The sequence below is a fragment of the Rhinolophus sinicus genome, linkage group LG04 (assembly GCF_036562045.2).
Source record: "Rhinolophus sinicus isolate RSC01 linkage group LG04, ASM3656204v1, whole genome shotgun sequence".
Classification (NCBI taxonomy): Eukaryota; Metazoa; Chordata; class Mammalia; order Chiroptera; family Rhinolophidae; genus Rhinolophus; species Rhinolophus sinicus.
In genome coordinates, this window is record NC_133754.1 from 8,364,965 (window position 1) to 8,376,999 (window position 12,035).

Below are 12,035 nucleotides of genomic sequence, written 5' to 3' on the forward strand. Positions count from 1 at the left end.
GGATGCTCAATTAAAAGAAAAACCCTCCTCACTCTTACTATAGTAAGTGGATGAGTAATAGGAAAAAACCTCAAATGACCAAGAAAAGTTTCTGAGTAGCTTTCTCTTTGATGGGTTGGAGATGACTTCCCAGTTTTAGTATGGAATGTCAAGAGAGAGGTGACTATCAAGCTGAATCAGCTGCCATCCATTCTTAAAAATTAATTCTGCGTTTTCTTTTGTGGCTGGTGGGTTTAGGATATGACAGCTCGTGATCTGCTCCAGCAGAGATACACTCTCCCAAATGGAGACACTGCCTGGCGGTCCTCGCCCCTGGTGACGGCTGCTCTGGAAGGAAAGCTGGTCCTCCTGGATGGCATCCATCGCGTCAACGCTGGCACACTCGCTGTACTGCAAAGGTCTGTGTGAGTCACACACACAAAAACACACCAAGTAAACAGTAGACGTGGAACTCTCTCAACCTTCTGTTTTTAAACTGGGTGGTGTAAATGTTTAGAAACTTAAAATTTTATATCCAAGTAGAACAGATTTTTTTTAATTGTAAACACAGCATATACAGTGAAACTTCACAGCAAACTTCTGTGTTTTAAGAAAACTTTTAAGTAATGACTTTGAAGACTTTATATATGTTTATTAACATATGTGACAAGCCACACAGCTCAAGTTTCTACAGTGTGTCAGAATGACAGCTCCACGGTCTGCAAACTCCTTATGAATCACAGATTTAAATTACTGGTTTTCTTGTTGGAATTTTTCTTTTGAGAGAAAATGTGGATCCTTATATAAAATGTGTAATAGCTGTTTCATATTTTATATAAACTTAAACAGCTCACTTTGTGTTTATAAACGCAAACATTTGTGTAACTATTGTTTTCTTACTTCAGTTTAGGTGGGAAAATAGCCACACATTCCCAATGAACATCTCTTGAATTTAATGTCATGAAAAAACTTCATGTGTAATTTTCCTGGAAAATATTCCCATCCTGTGACATTTGGGGAGATTAATGATAATGATTTGTTGTTGTTACATCTTAATTCCATCACTTGTAGACATTTGGTTTTTAACTTTGACTTTTCAGGAAAGTTCAAATAAGTGGAATAATTCATTTCCCCAACCAACTATTCCAAGTTTTTGTCCTTGAAAAGATGTACATACCAAGTATAATTAAAGATTCCAAAAACATTGTGTTATTCCTGATTAGATTTGAGAGACTTTAAAAATGGCTTCGTAATGTATCATAACCATTCCATAGATTTATAATGTTTTTCTCTTCTAAATAGACAAATGTACACACAAACAAAATAGTGCTCCGCTTTTATTAGCTATCTCTTGCCTATTAGGCCAAGAAGTAGTGGTAGCGGCACCTGCCAGTAACTGAGTACGTACCCAGTGCTGGGCGTACTCACATGGTGCTACGTGTGAGTAACACACATGGTGCTACGTGTGTGTGTCTCAGCTTCTCACCTTTGGCATCACCGTGCGGTGTGGGACTTAAAAATTACTGATGTCTGGCTCCTGCTCCTCTAATTCTGACAGAATTGATCCATGGCAAGGCTTGAACATTGGTATTTTAAAATTTTTGATACAGAAACCAACAGTTTTTGCCAAGTGTAACAGCACTAGCCAACTTGAAATTTCGGAAGGTGCATCGAACGCTTTCCAGGAGATTCCAACGTGCAGCCAGTGAGAACAACTATAGGAAGCATCTGCCTCCCCTTAGCTGTTTAATCTTAAAGCGATACCGTAAGGTTGATAGTATTGCCCTAATTTTATAAAAGATGAAAGTCGAAAGAGATGGAGTAGTTCTCCCGCTCCCCAGTCATTCAGCTAATAAGCTGCGGAGCTGGAGTTGAACCCAGACCCAGCGGACTCCACTGCCCACACTCCTACCCGCTGCGTCATGCAGCCCTCCTCCCCATCAGCGCTCACCTACCGAGTGGAGATGGTGGGACCACTGGAGTGTGCGCATCAGCAGACTTGGTGACTGGTGTGAGACGCAGAACAGTACTTTTCAGCCTCTGCGACATCTCCTGGTGCTGTCATGCTGTGGATGGTTAGGCCGCCATCAGAGTGGGAATATGAAACAGCACCGCTTGTTTCTTTGTAAAGACGTTCAATATTTTAAATCCTGTAATTCCACAGACAGAACTATTTTGATGATACACACTATACGTTCACAAGTTACATTAGACTCAAGGGAGCATGTGCCAACAGCCTTGTTGACTTCTGTGTACCTGCTGGGCTGCCAGCCACTCACTCAGCCGTTTGTCTCCCTCCTCCTCCTGCTTTCCAGCTCCTCCCCTCCTCTGTGCTCGCTCCCCACATTCAGCATCCATGGTACTGCCCTTTAGTACATGAGGCAGCAATGTTGCCAACTGTTAACAGCACGAGTCAACTTGAAATTCCAAAAGGTGCCTCCAAAACGGTTAGACGCAACTGCAAGTAATAATGGACACGATCAAAATGTTCACTGACTGATTCCGCCTCCATAACTTCACCATTCAAAACTGATTACTGAGTTTTCTGACTTCCCGTTTCCCTTAGGCTGATCCACGATCGCGAGCTGAGCCTCTATGATGGCTCTAGGCTGCTGAGACCGGACAGGTACATGCGTTTAAAGGAGGAGCTGCAACTGTCTGACGAACAGCTACAGCAGAGGTAATTTTGGACACTCTTACTGTCAATGTGCCTTGTTTTTCTCATTCTCCTAAACTTACGGTCAAGCCGAGAGAACTTTGAACAGCTTAGTAATTTGGTGTTCAGGCCTTGCTCATAGTTTGGCACTTCATAAAATGTGAGGTTACGATTCGAGACATACTCTACCCTCAGCCTACTTTTACATAAGCACTTAAACGTTTTATAAGAACGTTCGTTTTAAGAAGATAATCCTTCTGCTGTTGTCCTAGCTTTTCAGTTTGGGCCCCATAATTCATAGCCTTTCAACAAGCAAACAAACAAACACGTTTCACGGTTCTCCTGAGAAGTCATCAGTTAGTCCTGGGGTATGCCAGCTGATGCAGGATGCCCTCTGTGGCTTAAACATTTTCCAGAGATGTAACCGCCAAAGCCATGTATGGGACTTGACTGGGTCCTGGATCAGGACATAAAATGAAAACAGCTATAAATGTGGACTATATATGTACCACATGATATTGAATTAATATTAATTTTCATAAGTATATAATGGTACGTGGCTATGAAGGATAATATTCCTATTCTTCGGAGACAAATGCTGAGATATTTAAGGGATAAAGTAAAAAGATGTCTACAATTGACTCCCAAATGATTCATGGGAAAAAAAGACATGGATGTGTGCACACACACACTCCACACAGAGAGAAAGAGCGATCAAGTGAGAGAGAACACAAATGTAAAGTCTTAACAGTTGGTGAGATCTAGATGAAAGATATATGGGTGTTTGTATTCTATTTTTTCAAATTTTCTGTGAATTTGAAAAATTTCAAAATGAAAAGCTTGAAGGAAAATATTTTTTTCAGCTACATACTGTACTTTCCCTTAGAGGAGGTTTGGCAAATATAAGTTATTTTCTGTTTCATTACATTTCCATGGTTATTTTTACATAATTAGACATAATATTGGGGGGGAATTCTTAGTCACTTAATCGGATTTTATTTAATTGAAGCTTCACCCCATTCCAAAGGATTTGCTGCCATCTTTAAAACATTACAATCCTACAAATGATTGTCACACTCAGGGTTTGGCGCAGAGCAGCTGGTAGGACTCGTCAAAGTGTCCCATCCTCGTCACTGTTGAGTTCAGCTCCCTGTGGGTATAAACCAGACCCACATCTGTCTCCAGAGAGCACTCTGAGTAGGTGCAGAAAGGTATGGCACTGTGGGTTCCCTTCACTTATTTTTTATTTTCATTTGATTTTTTCATTATTGTTAAACATGAATGAAACTTGAGCCAGATAGTTTTTCCAGGATTTTTATGAAAAATATCAGTCCTCTGTCATCTGTTCTAGGGCAGTGTCATTTGCCACTCCCCAACGACTGCCACTTTCAACTCTTTGCTGTTTCTTTTGGGATTTCACCTTTCAGTGATATTGCTTGATTCTTGATTTATTTTTCAGTATTAGGCAGTATCTTGATTTTCTACTATGGAAAATTAAGGCTTAGCTCTCTTTCACTCCCCCTCTTCCCACTACATATACATACTTCCTATTGCCCGTTCCTCCTAGTTTTGTAGTAATTTCACTTGGAATTTTCCTGAGTGTTCACATTATTGTCGCAGCATAAGGATCACACACAGTGGCGCCATTCAGGAAGCTACAGTTGTTTATCGTTTCTTGCATACATTTTGTTTTTCCTAAAGTTAGTGCTTGTCTACATATGAAAAGTGGCAGATACATAAAGAAACAAGTATAATGCAGCTCTTAAATGTTAGAATAGAGAGCTGCACAGTAAAGCTATGGGAACATAGAGGAGGAAGTGACCCTATTTTCTATTTATTTCTCACTTTTCCATTCCAAACACTTACCCTATTGTCTAAATCTCTCAGCACAATCAGGTATTCTATCCATTTCATATTCTATGGATTTCATCTTTCTCCCATAATCTGGACTTGTTCTTCATACTTGTAGCTCATATGTCATTCTAAATATCTCTCCACTTCCCATTTCCTCTGGCGTTTCTTTCTGAAACTTTCGTTGGTTAGATGTTGAACCTCCGGGGCTCAACTCCTAATTTTCTTTTCTCTCTTATGTTCTAACAGTTTGTCAGGATTTCATTGACTTGTCAGAGGCGAGATGTCTAACAATTGATTCTCCCCTCTGTCAGAATAGTTCTCTACTATTTGAAAACCTAATTCCTTTCTTTATTAGTAGTCTTCCTTTTTTTTAAAACCTGAGACACACACTATTTTCTTATGATTGTAAACAATTTTTCTCTTTATTTTCTTGTTAAACACAGTCATATTACAGAATATACTTCACTCTGATATGGATTGTAAATTTCTTGACCTTTTCTTGGTTAACCTTGATGAAATTTTGTAGCCCATTTTTGTCTTTCTGAGAATAAATATGTTCTCTTGTAGGGTTATATTAGGTTATACAGGTTAGATTCTTCTATTAAGCCAGTTGACAATATTTCTTTCAAGGCTGTGTTCATTGGGTAGAGAACTGGCCCCTTAATTAAAAGGACATAGCACAACATAAAAAGTAGGAAATTTGTACTCAGTGAGGAAATTAATTTATTTTATATGTCCTTGTAAGTGATATGATCCATTATCTAGCTTGGGTTGATCCTATGTTCTGTCCATATCTAATATTATCACTCCTGGTATTAGCCATGGAACTGCAAATTAGAAACTCATAACCCAGGTCGTCTCTCCTTTTCATTTCTGTACCGAATCACAGAACTGAAGTTTAGCGGAGTGGTGATTTCTGATAGTCCTTAAACAAACTCAGCTATTAATGTGTGGTTTTCTTGTGAGGGATTCTGAGCTAGAGAATAAGGAAAAAGGTATGATGAAGGGAAGGCACATTGCAGCGCTTCCTTGCCTCTAGAGCCAGTTCAGTAAATTTAGATACCTGTTAGGCTTTCAGGTAGGAACAATTTTCGTATTTGTGTTTGGCAGGACTCCTTTAGCTACAAGTAACAAAACAAAACAAAAAAACCCCACAAAACTTTAATTATTGTAAAACGGAACTTAGTGGCATCTCACATTTTCAAAGGAAGGGCAAGGATGCAGTTGGAGCTTAAGAAATAACGGACCCTAAGACTAATGCCGCCGGGACTCTCTGTCTTGCTCTGTACTTCATCTCCTTGTTTCTAATGTCACAATACCTGGCACATAGTAGATCAATTAATAAATAATTTTGAATGAATGAATAAATCTTAAGCTAGGATAAATTCTAGGAAACTCACAGTAAAGGTAATTATATCAGTCCAGTCTTTGATGATCTTCTACGCTGGCAATGTTTCCTCTTGTGAGCCTCCTAATGAGCAATACTTTGCCTTTTTATGACAAGTCTGATATCAGGGGTCTCATAAATTAACAGCTATTAACAGTGGGCTACCAAACCTTTCAACTTCATAGTATGAAACCCAGTTTCTAAACAATTATGTTTGACGCCTTTGCTGACCTACTGTAGTCTAATTCTTCACCAAGGTCACATACCTTGATCGTTTCTGTGGACTTTTCCATCCTTTGCAGGCAATCACATGGCTAATATGCCCTTAGAAACGCCGTAAGAAATTTAGAGACTTTCCTTCTTCTGTTACAAGACACCAGGAATGCCGTGGACATGGTGGTTAGAAATAGCGTGATGGCCACACACACACCAGACACCATGCCTGCATTTGTCACAGGAAATAATGACCAAAATAGAAATGCTTCCTTTGATGAGAAAAACTTCTTTGGGGAAGGGGGAGTACAAATATATAGGCTGCCGAAGGTCTTCCTTCCTGCTGTCGGTCAGAGCGTAGATGAGGGGGCGAGATTTTCTTGAGAAAATAGTGAGTGACTAAGTTTATTTTCCAAGAATAGGCTTCTGGTTATCTCAGGGAAGCACTACAGATTAGTGGTGTGGTCTCAGTTGTAGTTATACATGCTTTAATGTTTTTGCATGTTTGTTGAATTTTTTTATTATGATTGATTGAACATTGAAAACAGTTTGTAATTTCTCAGTTTTCGTTATTGATCAGTGGGGAGCCATAACTGGACACGCGGCAGATCTTTCATTGGTAGATTTCTCTGGACCCTTTTACTTTTATGTTTGAAAACAGTTAGGGTCTGAGCTTTCTCTCCTACCTCCCCAGAAACCTCAGCATCTCTTTGCTAATGAGTTTGGCCGTGTAAATTTTTAACAAAACTCAAGGTAGAGGTAGGATTTTTATGCCTAGCTCGTTGTGTTTGAGTCTCAAAACAAATAGCCTTAAACAGATTTTGATTTTGAAAAATAATCCTACACGTTTTTATGATCAAAGAACAGTTTTAAACTCTGTGTCTGTGAAGGGTCTAATTACTTTTTATTGTATGATTTTTTCTTTTTGATTCAGAGAATACAACTTCACTCACAAGTTCATTCAAGACCACATTTAGACTAACTGCTCTGCTTTTTCCGTAGGAAAACATTATTTTCAGTTCTTACCACTTTGTTTTGTCCTTGCCACCAAGGGTCTTTAAAAGGTGTCTCGCACTGATGGTTACTAACTACAGCAACGCATTTATTTATTTATTTATTTGGCATCTGCTCTCTCCTTAGTATACACTAGACTTTGCGTGGTATAAAGATGAGTAAGGAATGTGTCCCTGTAGTTTGCTACATTGCCTGCATAGCACAAAAGGGGAAATACGGGCCGCGTACAGAACTGCATAACCTCTTCTAAGTTGTCACATCAGTATTACAATATGCGTGGCCCGTTAAAAAAATTGTCTTCTAGTTCATGCTTAACGTCTTTATAGAAACCTTCTGTATCATTCTTTCAAGTTTCTTACTATACAGATTTGACAAAAAATGTACCACATAATTTCCTTCAAAAGATTGGAGCTTATTTTAACGTTTCTTTTTTTTTTATTAATAGCTCTGTTGAGGTATAACTGGCATATAATAAACTGTGCATATTTAAAGTATAGAGTTTGATCGTTTTGATATTTACATTTACCTATAAAACTGTCATCCCAATCAAGGTGATGCACTCATCTGTCACCCCGAAGTATCCTCAGACTGCTTTGTAATCCCTCCTGTTCCTTCTCACACCTGTAGGAAATTATTTACGGCTACGTTAGATAGCGTGTATTTTCTAGGGTTTTATAGACATGGAATCGCACAGCATATACTCTTTTTGTTCTGGCTTCTTTCCCTCAGCATAACTATCTTGCGGTCTTCCACGTTATATATGTCAATAGTCCATTCCTTTTTATTGCTGACAAGTTTTGGAAAGTACTTTGCGCTCCAAAATCTTATCCTTATGCCACCAAACAAACACATGGACCCCAGTATTTTTTAATCTTTTTTAAAAGATCTTTTTGCTTTAAAATTTTTTAATCTTTAGGACATACTGGCTATTTATCTGATGTTGAGCTATATCTTTAGTTTCATTTGTTATTTATTGTTGTTCAATTCTAGTAAAATTAAAATTAACCCTGATTTTAAATTTTAATCATGTTTGTTTCCTAATGCTCACTTATTTACCACTTCTTCAGCCTTTGTATTACCCAACAGTATGTGAAAGCCCCCGAAAGTAGTTGGCACAGGTCCTCAGGGGTGCTCTGTTCTCTAACTTTCAGATTTGGAGAACCGAACATCAGGAAATGACTTTCCCTATGACCCGTTTCTATGTAAGGAAGCCTTTGGGTAGAACCTATCAAACACAAAGGTCCTTCTCATTCTGTTATTCTGTAGTGTGATGACTGTTTGTAGCCAGCGTACACTTCTCTGCCTGACTCACCTGCTGCCTCAGAAACTGCCCTCTTTGAATTGGGCCAGGTCACTCACGTACCCTGCTAGAGTCACTACTGAAAAGCAAGCCGCAGACAGCACATGTCCTGGCAGTGACCCTCACCTCATTCAAATTCTAGTCACCTAGCGAGCTCTCATGCTCTCATGTTCATTGCTCTTCTAGCCCTGAGCTGCGATCCTGCTCTCTCCGGGTTGAGGTTGTAAATTGGACGTCGCCTCCTAGCTTGCTTGTTGGATTTTGACTTTGTTCATTCCCTGGTTTAGTATCCCTCGCTGTCCTGAGTGGGGAACTCCACCTGCAGCTTCACATTTGTGCAGTCAGAGCAGGCTCTGTCTCTCTTACCGTCTTTTGTCCTAAGTAGGAGAGAGGAGGGTTGCGGGTGAACTCAGCATCATTGGCTGGGCCGTGAAGCTGTTTTCCGGATTACAGCAAAACACTCAGCAGAAGTGGCAAATGGAATAACTCCCCTTTCGGCTTTCAGATCACAGAACTTTGCGTGTCCAGATTCTGTTCGGTGACTGTTCTGTGGCAATCCTGAATGCTCATGTTACCCTCCCGGCTCTCAGGCGCTATCCGTGTGGGGATCATTCCCTCTTTTCCTACAACTGCTCCTTTGGAACGATCATCCTACGCCCTGCTTGAATATCTGTAAATAAGTAAATAAGTCTTTTCTTTTTTTTTTTTTCTATCTGGAGAAATGAAATGGTATCTGGTAACTTTCATATGACTATTTCTAAGAAGGATGGTGTGGCCCCTCAAATTATAGATGGTGTAGTCAGGGATTCCGGGGGCCCTACCTGTTGCAGTGGGAGGACGTTTTCTTATCTGAATCTTCAGAGTACTTGTCTGAGTCTCTCCACACATGCCCTGTCCTACCTTCTGATACTCTAGCTGCCTGTTCACTTAACTATCTGGTTCTGTTATTGTTAATGGCCATGGATAGTCCATTTCTTGAGAAATGCCAGTTATGTGCCTGTATTTTGGGTTCTCTGAGTAGCTTGGCAGGTGTTTGAGTTTCGTCTCTCCTTTCCCTTAGCAGGTATGGTATTACCGTCTAAAGTTATACATCCACTGGGGTTTTGAGTAGAATTGATACAAACGGACAGTATCAACCACATGATTAGATCATGATAACGGATTTCTAGTTCCTTCTCTAAAAACTACTCAAGTCATTTCACAAACCAAGGGAAGTTTTATCTTATTCTTCTCTGTGTCCTAGATTCTCAGATTCCCTAGCAGAGATTTATAAGAGATCACTTTGAAAATCATAACATTTCCTATAAAATGACAAAAGAGTGAATTATATAAAAGTTCAGTTTTCTCTACCTTTTTAAGACCTTCTTATTGGCAATTCAAATTGTAAATGTGATCAACCCCTTAGGCTGCTTTAATCTTCTGTATTGTAGAACGTCTCCTCATCTTGAACCGTACTTCTTTGTCTCTCTACGACTGACATAGAATGGGTTCCTTGCAAGATAGAAGCTTTTGAGGGGATTTTGAATAAAGAAAAGGGACCTTTGTACTGAATATGAACTGGATGGGATTTTGTGTCAAGGGACCATGGAGGAAATTTCCTGTAGGCATAATAGCATATCCAAAGCGGTGGTTTGTGCCAGAGATGGAGTTTCACCAGTGGATATGGTACCTTTTCTGTTCGCAGTAGGTGATTCTTTGTTTGTTTTCATCTTAGGTTCTTAGGATGCCCTGAGTTGTTTCAAAGCTTGTTCTTTGGATAATGGCCTTGACTATATAACAGTGGGCTCATCACCACAGAGGCTTTAGCTACCATGACCTAATCTCTAACATGAAAGCTCATGTTTTTTTCCCTTTATTCCCCTTTTAGGTCCATTTTTCCTGTCCACCCCTCCTTCAGAATCATCGCCTTGGCAGAGCCCCCTGTCATTGGAAGCACAACACAGCAGTGGCTGGGGCCAGAATTCTTAACCATGTTCTTTTTCCATTACATGAAACCACTTGTCAGAAGTGAAGAAATCCAAGTGATTAAGGAAATGGTAAGAGGGCAGCCAGCTCTGGCCAGTTGAGCCTTCAGTTCTTCTCTTTTTAAAGTACTCTGTCTCCTACTGGAGCAGAGTTGGACGTTTTGGGCTTTTTCTCCCCACTTACTCCCAAATTTCCTCATGTAGTGAATGGTTCTCAAGCTTTACCATTTTACAGAACCATCTGGAGGACGTTTTCAAATGCAGATGGTGGAGGCAAGAGGTCTGGAATGTGGTCCATGAGCGTTTGCATTTCTCAAGGTCTCATGTGGCACTGGGGCTACTGGTCCCCGGAGCACATTCTGGGAACCATGGAGAAGGCTGTCTTTCCTCCCACTTTCCTTGTACGGAGGCGGTTCAGGGATTCCTTCTCCTTTTATATTCAACCAAAGGGGACAATTTTAAGTTCCTACGGTAAAGGGAGGTCAAATATATTTCAGTTCCTTGGATTCTGTAGGAAAGGAGTGCTGCTCCCCTCAGGATTGTAATATGTCCTCTGCTGTACGGACCTGCTTAGCTGTCCGATGGCTTGTAATGTGTATATGTAGTCCATTACTTTCCTGTCTGCCTTCAATGGGCATTCTGACCTTTGGGGTTTTAGAACTGTGCTATTCAAAGTAGTAGCACTATCCACATTAAGTAAAATTTATAATTTCAGTTTCTCCGTCGTACTTCAAATGGTCAGTAGCTACGTGGGGGCTTTTCCCTAACATATTAGGAAGCATAGGTGAAGACCATTTCCATCATCAAAGAAAGCTCTACTGGACAGTGTTGCTCTAGATCACAAATAATTAACTTCCTACATAAATGAACTCACGGCCTTTAAAATACCAGAATGAACTTTCTAGGACTTGTGAGCATGCCTGTGGATAAAGGCGTAAGATTTAAACACAAGCAGCTCGCCTTTAAATGCCAAATCCACAACTTACGAGCTTCCATATCTTGGGTAAGTTACCCATAGTTTCTTCATCTGAGGATGGCGCAATACTGCTTCTTGCAGCACAGGATGGATTTAAAGAATACATTAGATGAAGTCTGTGCTTAATAGAACTTAGAATTTTAAAAAGTTTCAATCACTTAAATGACCAAAGAAACCCTTGAGTGATTTACTTCTGAAATGGCCACATTCTGCAGGTCGTTGGTCTAACACTTCTCTCTGATCTTTTCAATTGAAACTTTAAATTTGTTATTGTTTAAGCAAAATTTTTTGATGATCAATTAATATTTCATTAGATTAAAATTGTTATAGTTAAAGGCAATCTGTGTGTGTTATTTGAGCAACTATTCTTCACAGTTCACTGATAAAGTGATTCTGTTCTTTGGGTGTGTTGTTTAAAAGTCCTTGAAAAAAAAGGACAGCTCGCGCGTCTATTCTCTATGCAAGAATATCTCATGTGACTTGGTAGAGACAGACGTCAGATTACTGCTAAATGAAGGAGTTGTCTTTCAGTAAGAAAATGCCTAAATTTAGAGTTTAGAAAATTAAGCCGAAGCCAACAAAGAGGAAATGATAGTATATGAGTTTTTATGGGCATACTATGTGCCTGTTTTTGAGTGAACGGCTTCTTTCAGTTTTCTGCTGGTTGTAGAATTATAAATGAAGGAGAGTGG

General features: G+C 39.7%; 1 protein-coding gene across 1 annotated transcript in view; it reads left to right on the forward strand.

Annotated features, from left to right (window-relative positions):
- Window positions 1–12,035, forward strand: part of VWA8 (von Willebrand factor A domain containing 8) — a 299,153-nt gene that overhangs the window by 88,537 nt on the left and 198,581 nt on the right. The window contains exons 13-15 of the mRNA XM_074329337.1: window positions 238–398; window positions 2,546–2,659; window positions 10,271–10,439. Coding sequence (XP_074185438.1) covers window positions 238–398; window positions 2,546–2,659; window positions 10,271–10,439 — 444 coding nt within the window. The remainder of the gene's footprint in view (window positions 1–237; window positions 399–2,545; window positions 2,660–10,270; window positions 10,440–12,035) is intronic.